The 16,094-nt window shown below is 42.8% G+C and overlaps 1 protein-coding gene across 1 annotated transcript in view; it reads right to left on the bottom strand.

The window, feature by feature from the left end:
- Tmed10 (transmembrane p24 trafficking protein 10) overlaps positions 1-16,094 on the bottom strand; it is a 40,752-nt gene that overhangs the window by 9,587 nt on the left and 15,071 nt on the right. Inside the window, exons 2-3 of the mRNA XM_004624868.2 lie at positions 7,608-7,719; positions 4,038-4,111 (exon numbers count right to left, since the gene is read on the bottom strand). Of these exons, the coding sequence (XP_004624925.1) occupies positions 4,038-4,111; positions 7,608-7,719 (186 nt within the window). The remainder of the gene's footprint in view (positions 1-4,037; positions 4,112-7,607; positions 7,720-16,094) is intronic.

A 16,094-nucleotide genomic window follows, 5' to 3' on the forward strand; every position in this document is an offset into this window, starting at 1 on the left:
AGGGCTGGGGAGATAACTCAGTAGAATAAGTGCCTGCCTGGGAAACACAGGGTCCTGAGTTCAATCCCTACCACAAAAAAAAAAAAAAAAAAAAAAACATGAGAAGATTCTCAAGGCAGGTCAAATGCAATCAACTAATTTACTCCCCACCATGGCCTCTACAAACTGTGTATTTCATTGATAACTGAGGGCTGGGGAGATAACTCAGTAGAATAAGTGCCTGCCTGGGAAACACAGAGCCCTGGGTTCAATCCCTACCACAAAAGCAAATAAAAAACATGAGAAGATTCTCAAGGCAGGTCAAATGCAATCAACTAATTTACTCCCCACCATGGCCTCTACAAACTCCAAACACAGCAAGAACTGGAAAGACCATCTAGTCTAACACAATCAGGGCAGAGACAACAGAAGGACATCCAAGGACAAATCCATTTGCTCCTAGTGGTAAAGGGGTGACACGAATCACAGGTTCAGTCACAAAAGTTGAAAAAGCCCAGATTACACTGCCAAACTTAGGGCTGCAGGAAAGTTTTAAAGATTATTCTGTCATGGACATTTGGTAATTCACATAATGGGTAGTAGAAAAAGAGCTGAAATTCACCAAACTGACCAGCTCGGTGTCAGGTGCCTTATGCATGTTCTTCACTGGACTTGTATCAAGAAAGGGACTGCGGCTCTACTATACCGAAGCAGAGTTTCTCCTTCTTGAGGGCAGTCAGCAAAAGGGAGCTTTTAGAAAGTCTTCAGCTGAGGTTCCACTCAGAGCTGTATTTTGGTGTCTCTGCTGACAGCGAATGACAGGCGAAGCCATGCCACAGGCAAAACGGTACTTGTGATGAGAATGTTGACTGACACCCACAGCAAAAGGAACGCACAGCTCAGGAGCAGAGGACGTCTCAGAGGGTTTCTCTGTGGGACCCTCACTGCCTCTATTTTCCAAATGCAGTCAGATGGAGCTCAAAGTAGGAAGAAAAGGCTTGATTTACATACTCAGTTTGGAAGATGACGCCTTCTCAAGGGCAACAGCAAGAAAATGGACAGGAGCCCTTACAACACAACACATGGAATCAAGATACTTCTGAGGGGATAAGCATACTTCCTTCTTTAAGAATTCAAACTACATGATTTTATGCTTCTCTATAATATGGCAAGCATTTTATCTTTCAAATAACAGCTCACCAACATTAAGACACTACTGAATTTTACAAGATCACATGTGATTTCTGAATTATGAGTCCATATGTAGGAGGGACAGATGTGTTGGGTGTGAAGAAAGTTAAAGAAATCTTCTTTTTTTGAATCTTAACACTGATGCCAAAGGGTCCAAATTCTTTGGGGATAAATCCATTATCTCAAGGGCCTAAAATTAAATGCCTTAATACTCAACATACGCTTGATACTCTTGGGCAGTTAAGCAGGGAACACAGTGCCTCTATTAGCCATGTTCTTGTCAACAGGCATTAGGCCAGGGACAACCAGCAGTTACTTATAAGCAAGGTTCAAGCAAGGCCAGCCACCAACTGCGAAAGGACTTGTCTTCAACATGTGTCATACCCTGTCCTCCTCTGCTCAGTCTGGTGTGGCGTTTGGGGCTGGGAGTGGGGTCACTGAGGAAAGTGGTGGGGAGGAGTCTGTGTTGGTTCAGAAGCAGAACCTTAGAGCTGTGTTGTAACCATGTGCGTAAAGAAAGGTTAAGACATGCCAGACATCCAAAGCAGGAAGTAGGCAATGGAAGCAATGTGGTCTTCTTTCTGCAAGGGATTCCCCTCTTGGGTTAAGCAGAAGGTCAAAAAAGATAAAGCCCCTTTGCCAAAGCCCAAAATTCCAGGAAGCATAGGGGTCTATAATATGTAACAGAGGTGTGCACAACATCCTTTATGTAAAGCCCCGTTTTGGAAGAGGAAAAGCTACGTCTCAAGGCCAATGGCACTGGTACCTGTTATTTAATAGACTCCACAGGGCTGGCAAGATAGCTCTGCGGGCTAAGCACCTGCTTAGGCAAGTGCACGTACCAGGGTTTGATCCCTGGCACCACATGCAGTGCCAATGTGCTGAGCCCACCACTGAGTCTGGGCGTGGTAGCGAATGCCTGTAATCCCCGTGCTGGGGAGGCTGAAAACAGGAGGATCACTATGAGTCCAATCTGTGTAGTGAGACCCTGTAGATCCTGTACTAGATACATTTAAAAAAAAAAAAAAGAAAAAAAGAAAATGGGTCATGGTAGAGAATGGCCATAGTAATCAAAAAATTAAAAATATTTTACTTATCTCGCACCTTACATAACTACTTTTTCTTTGTGTTCTATGTCTTACAACAGCAGTTTAACATATATTGTTTTATTTAAACATAATTAAGATTCTTCTCATGATGGTTTAAAAAATTTTTCAAACTCTTAAATATGTCAAATAAACATGCCCTCCTGCTCTATTTTTCTTTTTTTAAATGAAACTAGCCTGAAGAAATAAGCAATTCAAAGTCTACCAGGAATGGTTCTCCATGCAGCAGATACCAAATGCTCCTATTTATTACCTCTAAATAACTCTGTTTAAAAATCTTTTTAAATCTCTTATTTATTTATTTATTTATTTATTTATTTATTTATTTATTTGGTACAGGGTCTTGTTATGCAGTTTGGGCTTGTAGTCATCCTCCTGTTTCCGCCTCCCTAGTTCTGGGATTACAGGCATGCACTACCACACCTGGTTTGGGGGCCTGCTTGGCAAGCCCAAAGTTCCAGGGCCAGCACGGCATGTGGTACAGAGGATGGAACCCAGGTCCTTGTGCTTGCCAGGCAGGCACTCCCCAGTCCTCCAAATAATTTTTTTTTTTTTTTTTTTTTTTTTTTTTTTTTTTTTGCGGTACTGGGGACTGAACTCAGGACCTTGCTCTTGCCAAGCAAGCACTTATTCTACTGAGCCATCTCCCCGGCCCTCCAAATAACTCTTATTTGCTTTCATTTCCTTGAATAATTGAACAAGGAAAAAAAGGAAAGACCCAAAGAGCTGCAGCTGCTCTTCTACTGCATAGGTCCTACTGCAGAAATCACCAGTCACTTCAGTCTTCTGTTTTTGGACACTTTCCTTCTAAAGTCCTGACTGCTCAAGTTTCATCATTCTAGAGAATTCTCTTTCATCACTTAAAACAATGTTCCCTCATTTATTTAATTCACATCTCCTGCACCCTACCTCTTCTTCATGGACTCAGACACTATTTAGCTGGGTTAAAAATTCTTATCTTTCTGTAAACATCAATTCTATACTCTTCAATTGTCCTTGTGGTTTCTCAAAGGTGCTCTTTCTTTGAAGAAGCATTCTGTGCTGTTCCCCGTCTCAGACCGACATGAGAAAAGCGACGGCTGGGGTGGTAAAGCACTTGGGTGGCTTGAGGGCAGCCCTGGGTCAGACTCCAGCACAGCCTTCTCCCTCGCCAGGCACTCCACCACCCCACAGTCACTGACACCAGCGCCACTCTGCTCCTCCATAGCACTCCCTGTCTGTGTCCCATCTTTACTTGGTGGCATTGTCTTGAGCCTCTTGAAGCTTTTTTCTACCTTCCTGTCCTTGTCTTTAAAGGCTGGAATTATTTTAATTGAAAGCTATCTTTTTATACTGTTTAGCACTGAAGAACACTGAGACTGTGCTTAGTAGTAGGTTAGTAGTAGGTTCTGGGGGAAAAACCTTAGGAATAAAAAACAAATCACTTCTTAGCTTGGCTGTTAACAAATAACTGAATCCCAGCTTTTAAAAAGTGTTAACTGCTGCTATTTGGTTCTGCCTTAAGACAGCTAAAAGCAAATTTGGGCTTTACCACGCCCACAGACATTTGTACAGGACAGCCTGTTCAGTCCCTTGGTGGAGAGCCAGCCACTATTACTACTCAAGGCTATTAACAGCTTTCTGTATCAATAAGAGCGTGCTGTTTATCATGTGACTGGTGAAAACCAGTCTTCTGGGCAAGGCACAGGCCAGTGGCCTAAACAGAAACCTCACGCGGTGGAGCGTGCTACATCCTCCCCCGACTACCACAGCAGCACATACCTCTTCATAATTTTTTGCCTCTACTCCATGTTTCATGTCTAGGATCACGAGCTGGTCAGGTATCCGCCCTGTGCCTGAGAAAGAAATCAAAAGATTCATTGTGTAGGATATTTAAAATTCCGGGAAATCATCCACCCACCCTTCCTTTCACTAACTCTATCTTCTCCATAGAGGGAACCAGCCACAACTCCTCCCTCTACTCAGCTGCAGAAAATTCCTGGCTCTGGCTCAAATCGTAAGTATTTGAGACAAAGCCTCTATCTGTGTAGGATGCTGGAAAGCAGGGAGAACACGCTGCTGCCAAATATCTAAGCAGGCAGGATGTAGGACACTGCAACCAACTACAGAGCAAAACACTAGAGGAGGAAACACACAGGCCCACTGGACAGGAACTAAAATTCCAAGGTCCCAACCGTGTGAAGGGCAGCGCCACACCGATCGGCAGGGAACAGGAGCCTGCTTAGGCTGAAGATGCACACTTCCACATCGGAAGACTGAGAGGCCATGCTCGAAAGGATTACTGGGCAGATGCTAAACATGTCTTTACTTATCATAGACCTTTGTGTCACAAAAATATAGCTTTTAACAACTATTCCACTTTATTATTATTTTATTTTTTAAAAATGGTGGGACCAGGGATTGAACTCAGAACTTTGTGCTTGCCAGGGAAGCGCTTATTTTACTGAGCCATCTCCCTGGCCCAACTATTCCACTTTTTTAATTCAATTAATTTTTTAATTCAATTATTTTGATCAATGTAAGGCCTATTTCAAAGGCCAATAAAATGTTATAGGGCTATTCCCATAAATTAAAAAAGCTTAAGGAAAAAAATTTTATAGTGATAACATAATTCACATGAATGCTTTTTTTTTTTTTTTTTTTTTTGGCAGAACCGGGGATTGAACTCAGGCCTTTGTGCTTGCCAGGCAAGCGCTTATTCTACTGAGCCATCTCCCTGGCCCTATTTTATTTCATTTGAGTTAGGGTGTTTTTGTTTTTTTTTTTTTTTTGGTGGCTGGTTCAGCCCACCCTGGGGGCAGGGCTGGTGCAGCATGTGGTGCTGGGGATCAAACTGTTGTCCCTGCTCTTTGCCTAAGCTGGTGCTTTAGACCACTGAGCTATCTCACTGGCCTGAGATATGGTCTTACTATGCAGTTCTGGGTGGCCTTGAACTCACTGAGGCAGGAAACCTGTAAGTTCATGGCTAGCCTAGGCAACTTAGGGGTGACTGTCTCTCTCTCTCTCTCTCTCTCTCTCTCTCTCTCTCTCTCTCTCTCTCTCTCTCTCTCAATCCGTCCATCCATCCATCCGTCAATAAATATATTCAGCTTTTTTTATACAAAGAGGTATTGGAGATGTAGTGCAACAGCAGAACACTTGTTTAGCAAGCATGAGGCTCCGGGTTCAATTTCTAGCACATAATGAGCCAAACTACTACTCCTGCTCCTTGTTGAAAACGCACCAGAAAGCAGTACTGAAGGTCCTTTCTGTTGGGCAAGTGAGCTATATACCTCAACCCTTTTTTATGTTTTATCTTGGGAGAGGGTCTATCAGATTGCCCCGGGGCAACTTGTCTTACAGTACTCTTGCCTCAGCCTCCCAAGCACTTGGGATTACAGGGACATGCCTCCATGCCCAGCAAAAGCACTGTAAAATTTTAAGCCAAAATAACTGGTTCGGTCAATCCCAGCTATGGAGCAAAGAAGAGGAAAGAGATGAGTTATGAACTGATTTCACGAAGGAGGGAGGGAACACCTGGTTCAAAGTAGGACTTGAACAAAATACTTTAGACAGACGACAAAGCATCGGCAAAGGCTTCACTATTAGAAGACAGCCAACCTGGATACAGGGTGAGACCCTACTTCAAAGGACCAAAACCCAAAACAACAGTGAAGAACTTCTGGGTGGGCTGCAAAGGTAAATTTCTTTTTCTTTTCTTTCTTTCGTTTTTTCTTTTCTGAGACAGGATCTCTCTATATGGTTCAGGCTGGTCTAAACGCACTGTGTAGCCCAGGCTGGCCTGGAACTTGCTGTGAGCATCTGGCTTAGCCTCCCACTGAGACTGCAGGTGTTTTCCACTGTCCCTAGCTAGAAAGGTTTGTTTGTTTATGTCTTTTTGAGACAGGGTCTCACTATGCACTTCACACTGGGCCTGAGCTCACTTTGTAGCCCAGTCTGCTCGCAAACTTGTAATGAGCTTCCTGCCTCAGCCTCACAAGTGTTGGATTACAGGCACTTACCACCATGCTAAACAAAAGCCAATTTTAAAGCAAAAGAATTAAGACTATATATGTAAGATTAGGAACAGACTAAAATTAAGTCACAGATGCCTTCTGAACATTAAACAAGTCTCGGAAACAAACAAAACCATGGTAAGCCAAACCAAACATGGCACCTAGAACAATCTCCTCTAAAGCCAAAGTGTAATCCAGATTATGACATTATCCAGAGATGAAATGCAAGCTTTGCGTTTTTTCTTCCTCATTTACAAAATTGTGGAATCTGAGTAGCCCCCAGCCTACTTGATCCAAACAATCAGTACTCCCTGCCTCACAACAGTCTTCTGGTCATCAGTCTCTCTGTTGGAACACACTACCAACAAAAAACCCAGCTGAAACCACATAACCACAAACAGACCTCTGATTGGTCTGGGGCCAGACTACATAGGCAGCATATCCCCTTAGCTCACTGACATCAAGGCCTTGACAGACTTCCTCTGTAAAAAGACCCTTCCAGTAATGCTGTAGCTGCTTTTGCATATGCCTGGTAAATAGATAATTTAAAAAACAAAAACAAAAATAGATTTGGGCTGGATGTGGTGGCACACATCTGTAATGCCCGCACTCAGGAGGCTGCGGTAGAAGAACCGCGGCAAGTCCGAGATCAGCCTGGGCTACAGAGTGACCTCAAGGCCAACGGGAACTGCACAGCAAGACCCTGTCTCAAAAAAGATTTAACTGTTAGAGCAGTTTCAGGTTATCAGCAAAATGGAAAGGTGGGTACAGAGGTGTCCTAGTTCTTCGTACCCCACGTGCACACATGGCTTCTGACATGTCAACATCTCCTACCAGAGTGGCGCTGGACTATAAATGATACAACTACACTGACCCAACATTATTCCTCAGCTCCCACTGCATACATTAGGTGTACATTCCAAGTGTGATGTTGGGGTAGATGCATAGTGATGAGCAGCCACCACTGCAATATCACACAGACTATTTTCATTGTACTAACCCTAGAAATCCTCTCCTCCCCACCCCAGGAATTGAACTTGGGACCTTGTGCTTGTCAGACAAGCACTTATGCCACTGAGCTATCTCCCTGGCCCTCACTTGGTCAATCTTTTTTTCTTTTTTTTAAGGCTTGTGTATTTGTGTGTGTGTGTGTGGTTTTTGGTCAATCTTTTACCCTACCTCAATAATCCTTTAAAAGATGCTCCAAAGGCTGTAAGGCATCAGGATTCCATGATAGAATAAACAAAATGAAATTAAGTGCAAACTATAGTGCAGGACATTACAGAGCTGGAGAAGAGAGGCTTAATCTAGAGGAGACATTTGAGCTAGTGCTTACCTTTGCTCTCAAAACATACTTCAAACATGTCGTAATCTTCAGTGGTAAAGGCAAACTTCCCCTTGGATGCATCCTCCTTAGAGTATAGAATGTGGCCGGCAGAATCTGTGATCTAAAATAAAAAAGTGAGAACTAGGAGCAAAGAGCATATAACATTTAACCTGAATCCTAAAGAATCAAGTTTATCTGCAGGAAGAATGGGGTAAAGATATTTGGGGTAGAAGAGACAGTAAATATGAGGGCCTCAGGTGGAATGCACGGAAGCCAGGGAAACTAAAATGATTTTTGGATTTTTTGCATCATTTTGGAAATGAGAACTGAAGAATGCTTCCAAGTAGAACACAGCACTGCTCAGTCTGCATTCTCCACCACAGAGCCAGCAGCGGGCACTCACCCGCTGATAGACAGAGACCCTAAGTCAGCAATAGCTAAACAATTTTCAAGGCAAAATTTAGTCCTGAACATTCATAAAGGACTCCTGATCACTGGCTATTTTTTTTTTCTAAATAATCAAGAGAGGGGCTGGTGAGATGGCTCAGTGGTCTAAAGCACCTACTTAGAACAAGCTTAGCAAAGCACAGGGACCGCAGTTCAATCCTCCAGCACCACATGCCAGCCAGCCCCGCCCCCTGGTGGGCTGAGCTGAGCTGGCCACACACACACACACACACACACACACACACAAATAAAATTTAAAAAAATAAATAAATAAATAATCAAGAGAAACAGCATACAAAAGGACTATTTGAGAACCTTAGTTACACACATACAGGAGAGGGAAAGTCTAGGAACTAGTCAAATCCCAAAGCAATGTGCTCTGCCACTCCTTTCCTTGGCATAATCATTTCTCCCACCCTGATACTCACTTCCCTATCCTGCAGCCTCCAGCAAGCATACTGGCAACTCTTAAGTGAAGAGGGAGTTCAAAAAGCTATACACTGCAGAAATAACAGACTTTCACCTTTCAAGCTGATGTGAAAAACTAAACTGGAATTTGATGTTTATGAATAAAAGTTGAAGACAACACAGAATTTTTCAAAACCAAAAACTTAACCCAAGGGCTGGCCAGAAAGCTCAATGGACTAAAGTGCCTGTTTAGGCAGAGCACAGTGGCTGGGGTATGATCCACAGCATGCTATGCTGGCCCTGCCCCCGTGGTGCACTGAGAAGGCAATTGAGACTGGGCATGGTGGTGCACCCTGTAATCCCAGCTCTTGGGAGGCTGAACACAGGCTGATCACCATGAGTCCAATCTACATAGTGAGACCCTGTAGACCCTGCACTGGGAAAAAAAAAAAAAAAAAAATTCTGGGGAAGACCCAACCCAAAGAAATAGGATTTCTCCATGGTGAATTTGGGTAGAACAGGTTTTTACATTTGCTCACTTCAGTTTAATTCTTTAGGTGGGGCTTGCTGGCTCATGCCTACAGTCCCAGCACTCAGAAGGTTGAGGCAGGAATATCACTGTGAGATTAAGGCCAACCTGGGCTACACAGTGAGTTCAAGACCAGCCTGCACTGAATAGCAAGACCCTGTCTCAAAAGTTGAATTCTTAAGGAAGAAGGTGAAAGTTATAGTTTGGTAGAAATACTGAAGTATAAGTGAAGTGAGTCAGTTGGAGACAGCAGGAACAGGTACCACTTTAGTGCAAAGTAATCACCATACATATCCTCTCCTCTCTCAGGAAAGAGACCAGGCCACCAGCCCAGGCCAATTAATTCAATTTAACAGGGTGTTCAAGATTTGGTACACATTTGTCTAACCACCTTATTTCCTAGAAAAAGATTATGATCTTTTTATTTTCTCCCAAGATATTAAAAAAGTCCTTCAAAAACTGCTTTTAACTTAAGAAACAGTCTGAGATCATAAAATGGCCTAAATCCAGGTCATATAACTTTTTTTTTTTCCATATAACTCTTATTAAAGCACTGATTTAAAAAAAATTCTTCATGGAGTGCTTTTCAAAATGAGTTACAAAGTACACCATGATTTTTTGGAAAAAAAAAAAATCCATAACAATCCATACCTCCAAAATATACTCAGGAGTAAAACTGTTTACATTTCCTCTACCATGTAGTACTAAAGAACTACTACAGTCACAGAAAAACCATTTCCTTTGTTCTTTGACATCTACAAAGTTATTAGATTTATTCTAAGGCAAAGATAATTGTGTTTTTACAGGCTGAAGGCAAGGGACTCACCACTAGCCTTTTGTTTTTTATTTTTATTTTTAGGTGGAACCAGAGATTGAACTCAAGCCCGTGTGTTGTGCTTATTTTACTGAGCTATCTCTCCAGCCCCAACCACTAGTCTTTTGTCAATATGAAATTTACCTCCTAGAACTAGTTTGTGATGGTCCTAAATTATACAGGCTGTGGGATGTTCTAACATATCCTAAGATTTTTCTAAAATGAGTAGGTTTCTTATCTAGTTCATGTTAACTTTTCAGTTATTTAGGAACAAAGTCATTATTGGTCTCTCTTTTTTTGGTCTTTTTTTTTGTTTTGCTTTGTTTTTTAATGTATTCGGTACAGGGTCTCACTGTGTAGCTTGTACTCAGTGATCCTCCTGTTTTCAGCCTCCCCAGCGCTGGGATTACAGGTGTGTGCCACCGTGCCTGGACTGGGTTGCTGGCTCAGCACGCCTGGGGGCAGGGCTGGTGCAGCATTTGGTGCTGGGGATCAAACCTGGTCCCTGTAATTGCCCAAGCAGGAGGTTAGTCCGCTGAGCTATCTTGCTGGCCTTGACATTATTAGTTTTTTTTTTTTTTTTTTTTTTCCCATAACCGGGGATTGAACTCAGGCCCTTGCACTTGCCAGGGAAGCACTTGTTCCACTGAGCCATCTCCCCGGCCCCAACATTATTAGTCTTATAAAATTTAAAAAAAAAAAAAAAAAAAAAAAATCACATCCCCTAACCTCAGTACCATTACATAAACCATGGGGTAACTAAAATTAGGGTATAGGAAACTGGGACAAACTCAGTGACTAACTAGAGCTGGCAAACTCTAATATACTGAAATGATGGTTTTTAATTTCCTTTAATTAAAATGTTCTGATTACAGATTACCTTGAAAGATCATCTGGCTTCTCAAGAATTGAGAGATTTCACTTTTTCTTCTTAAATTCTCATAGAGTGCTACCCTGGTAATAGACTGAAAAACTGCTGCTTTCACCAACATTAACAGCAAGCCCTAAAAGATCATTTTAACAATAAAAATACTTGGATCATAAAGTTGACCACAGGTAATATCAACCTATAAAATTTCCCCATCTGACATCAAAGAATGGGAAGTAATAAAAAATTTGTTTCTAGGTAACACCTTTTGGAGGAAAAAAATCAAATCAAAGTTCACAGCTTAAAAGAAGGGAGAAAAGTGTTAATTGTAATGCAGAGTAGCTTATGCCAAAAGTATGTAAACACACTGAAATTGTCAAGTAAGTGAGAAGACAGGTTCCTAAGAAAGTAAACCATTCAGAACTAGACTTTTCCTGAGCCACTCTTCGCAGCGGTTGCATACAAGCTCTTCAGCAGGTCCAGCTCCTGCAGCCAGCCCAATTCCTTTGCCAAAGAGCCAAGATAATACTCTCTCTTCCTACTTCAAAGAGATCTTTAAGTAGCTAGGATCAATAAAGTAGGAATAAAACAGAATAGCATTCACCTAGAGGAAGAAATAACTATGTGTTTCAAGAACTTGAAGTGAGCAAGTGATACCTGCACAATAAATCTGGTTTAAGTTTTCCAGAAGCCAAGATTAAAAGACTAACAACAATAACAACAAAAACTTAGTTACACTTATTTGTTTTCTAATGAAAGAGTACAGATTTATCTTGAGGCCAATTTTCCTGGAACTAAATTTGAATGATTTCTCAGGAAAGTCCTCATCATTTTCAACCACAATCTTTATTATACATACAAAAATAATTCAATGGCCGGGCATGGTGATACAGGCCTATAATCCCAGCACTGAGGAGGCTGGTCCCACTGAGGGTTCAAGACCAGCCTCAGCTGCAAAGTAAGCTCAAGGCCAGCCTGAACGACCTAACAAGACCCTGTCACAAAAAGGCAGTAAATAAATAGGCAAGCACATGTGTGTGTGTGTGTCACACACACACACACACACACACACACACACTGTTCAAATGGTGTTTTCAGTGGCCCTCTGTAAGGATCACTGGTCTGATCCACGCAGAGTTGGGACCTGTGCAGCAGCTGGGCTTTCTACCCCACCCCTCTGTACTACCATGCTCCTTCCATTCTTGCTCATCTATGTCACTTACAGAATTCAAACTTTAAGAAGGTTGCAAGAACAGGACAACTTTTGGCCACTTATTGCTACAGCTGTGTGTGTGTCTGTCTGTGTGTCTGTGTGTATTTGTGTGAAGGAAATAATGTCTTCATTATACGCTCTACCTGGATCTAGGCTTCTAATACTGTCTTACAATAAAAGGAAACAGGGATCCTTGCGGAAATGGTAGATTTCTGCTAAGACTAAGGCAAGAAATATACAATATGAGCACGGAGCATCTTGAGTCAGAGGAAGAGTGCTCAAAAACAGTAAGAATGCCCAGGGAATGCAGGAGGCAACCAAAGGATCTCCCAATATCCGAAACGGAAACAATCTGAGCAACAAAAGCAAACAGTAATGAATTCTCCAAATCATACAATAGATACCCATGAGTTCCCACTGGTATAGATGGCTGCACAGTGACATAGCAAAGAAGACACAAGTCTGAGCCGGCGGTAGTGAGTGGCAAATGCCTGTACTCTCAACACCCAGGAGGGAGGCTGAGGCAGGAGGACTGCCACGAGTTCGAGGCCAGCCTGGGCTACATAGTGAGTTCGAGGTCAGCCTAAACTACATAGCAAAGGGCAGGGGATATAGCTCAGCAGCATATCCCCTGGCAAGCATGAGGCTTTGAGTCTGACTCCCAGTACACTCCCCCCCCCAAAAAAAAAAAGCCAAAACAGAAGGTAGGAGACATGAGAGGGTCTCTGTCATATCTGCTTAACTACATAGTAAGACAAAGAGAGACAGCGAGCGAGCGAGAGAGAGATATCTCATGCAGAGGACTCTCAATTTATATAAATGCTACACCTTCAACAGGGTGAAGCACATCTCCCCACTCTGTGTGGGCTGCACAAAATGACTTCCTTCCAAAGAACGCAGTATAAAAAGAACACGACAGTGGAGAAACCTGGCAAACACAATTCAGCCAGATAAAGTTCAACGTAAACAGTGATGAATCATGTTGATAAGATGTGATTAAATATTTGACCTCTGTGGTCTTATTCTTGAAAATTACAACCTGCCTATCATGAGAAAAACACTGCGCAAGACAGCCACCCTAGGGCTAAGCAACTGCTTAGGCAAGTGTGGGTACGAGAGTTCAGTCCCCAGTATCACATGATGCGCTGGCCCTGCCCCTGGGCACACTCAGCCGGCCACTGAGATTAGGCAAGGTAGCCCATGCCTGTAATTCCAGCAATGGGGAGGCTAAAAATAGGAGGATCACTACGAGTCAGCTGCATAGTGACACCCTGAACCAAATACGTTGGGGGGTGGGGGGAAAGAACAAAGCACCCACAATATATTCTACCATTACCCCTCAAACCAACCAAGTCACCAGACACAAGGAAAATCTGAGAAATTCATAAAAAGGAAAAAACAAAACAAAAAAAAAAAGAGCCCAGGGAAATATGACTAAATGTATCCAAGATGGAATCTTTAAGCAAAAACACAGGTTAAAAAATATGCAGAAATCCAAATCAAGCACAAACTTTAATTACTAATTATGTATCAAAACTAACTGTGACAGATAAACCACATAACACACATAGCACAGTATTAACAACAATGGATACTGGGCACGGGACGTGTGGAGAGACTATCTTTGTTGTTTTCTTAAATCTTGAGCCTCAAAAGTCAAGGCTGAGTGTGGTGGTGCATGTCTGTAATCTTGGCACTAGGAAGGCTGAGGCAGACGATCACCATAAATTCAAAGCCAGTTTGGGCTATAGTCTGAGTTTAAGCCCAATTTGAACTATACAGCAGAGCCTATCTCACAACAAACAAGCAAACAAAAAAACCAAACCAACCAAACCAACCAACCAACCAACCAACCGACAAATAAACAGTATGATCCCCAGCACCACATGCAGTGCGGGCCTGCCCTCAGGTGTGCTGATGTACACCTGTAATCCCAGCGTTGGGGGAGGCTGAAAACAGGAGGATCATGCTGCATAGTGAGATCCTGGACAAAATACAAAAAAACAAAAACACCTCATTGGTGTGGTAGCAGATGCTTGTAATCCCAGCTACACAGCAGGCCAGGGGAGGTAAGACCATTGCAAATTCAAAGTCAGCCTGGGCAACTTAGTAGCTCTCTCTCTCAAACTGAACAGTGTAGATGGGCTGCAGTAGGGGCTAACACACCCCCAGATTCAACCCCCAGTATCACAAAGAAAAGGGGCGTGGAGACTAAAAATAATAACAGGGCTGGAAAGATAGCTCGGTAGAATAAGTGCTTGCCTGGCAAGCCCAAATTCAATCCCTGGTTCTGGGAAAAAAAAAAACAAAACCCCAAAAAAACCTCGCCAGACAGATGAAGTCAAACACAAACACATACTTCTAGATTCTCAAGTTTAATCTACTCAGAGTCAAGCAAGGAAACACGCATCTTCACTTTTTATGGGGTACGTGTGCGTACCTGCTCACGTGGAACAACTTCCGAGCTGTATGTGGCATGCCTGTGTCTTACGGCATGGGTCACACACAACTCTCACCTACAGAGCCAGCTTCATGCCCCACCAGTCCAAGGACACGCATGTTTCCCTTGGTTCACTTTTTTCTTTTTTTTTTTGGCACCAGGGATTGAACTCAGGACCCTGTGCTTGCCAGGCAGGCCCTTATTCTACTGAGCCATCTCCCCAGCCCTTCGATTCATTCTTAACAAGTAGGAAACACAAAGTTTTGCTGGGAAGAGCAAACTGGTTAGCTGGTAGCTGCGGTACTGTCAGTACAGATGTGAGCATGCAATCCCTTTAAGTAGCTGCTCTCCGCACTTGTGCTCTGCAGGTCTGCAGCAGTCTGAGAGTACAAGCAGTTATAGAACCTGAGAGCCACCATGTGTCCACTAACAGACGTGTGGATGAAGAAAATGCGGCCTTCACACACAGGAGCGCTGCTCCGCCACAAGGAAGGACAAACCTGAATCCTTGCAGGGAAATGACACGTTCTGAGACCATGACATGCGTGAAGTACATCAAACACACATTCTTACATGCTGCATTGTTTCTCTTGTGTGAGAAACCCATCGTATAAATAAAGAATAAAATAAAAGACAAGACAGGAAGTAAAGACAGCTTTCAAGAGGAAGGAGGTCAAGGGGTAGGAGGGCAGGACAGAGGTGTAGGCAAAGGCGTGAGGGGGTATTATGTACTGCGCAGGCACAAATTCCACACAAAGGATATAAATATTTTTTTTTAAATGATTCGTTTTTTATTTTTTATTTTTTTTAAATTTATTTATTTATTAACATTTATTTTGGGGGGGGGTGTGTGTGTGGCCAGCTCAGCCCACCAGGGGGCGCAGCTGGCTGGCATGTGGTGCTGGGGGAATCGAACCGCGGTCTCTGTGCTTTATCAAGCTTGTTCCAAGTAGGTGCCTTAGACCACTGAGCCATCTCTCCAGCCCCACAAAGGATATAAATATTATGTACTACAAATATGTACTAATAAAAAAAGAACGACTGCCAATCTTGTAGTTCCTGAGTAGCCAGAAGTTCTAACATGGAATAGAAATTAAACAGAAACACCTACTTTGCTTTCTCTGAGAAAGGGCAGGCAGTGTAAAGACAGAGGTTCTAGAGTCTGGCTCTATGATCTGTACACAATGAGTTTGTTCCTTAACCTCCCTGTACTTCTTTTTCAAAGTAATGACTCGTTTATACTTCAAGGCTACTGTGAAGGCTAAATGCTAATGTTCTTGGAACACTGTGTCACATAACAAGCACTAAGTAAAATACTACCATTATAGTTAACTGCTGGCAGTACTGCTAGTATAACTGTTAATGGTAACTCAGAACGTGGTAAACACGCACACTTGTAATCCCAGCACTCTGGGAGGCTCAGGCAGGAGAACTGAAAGTTTAAATACCGCCTGAGCAACTCAGCAACTTAGTGAGATGCTGTCTCAAATAAAAAATAAAAATGACTGAGCTGTGAATCAGGACAAAGGCCATGGACTTAATGCCTAGTTAAAACACACACACACACACACACACACACACACACACAATGTTTTTTTTAAAGGTGAAATGCTACACATTGTAAGTTTTTAACCTTATTTCTAGCCACACAGTGCAGGCACAGTACGCTGCGCTGACTCAGCCCAGCAATGCTTAGGTCTGCTGCGGTCACTGCATGGAAGCCGGGTGAAAAGCACGCCAGGTAATGCAAAGCAGTCGCAGCAAGGTTTAGAAACTG

The sequence above is a fragment of the Octodon degus genome, unplaced genomic scaffold (genome assembly GCF_000260255.1).
Source record: "Octodon degus isolate 3935 unplaced genomic scaffold, OctDeg1.0 scaffold00007, whole genome shotgun sequence".
Taxonomy (NCBI): Eukaryota; Metazoa; Chordata; class Mammalia; order Rodentia; family Octodontidae; genus Octodon; species Octodon degus.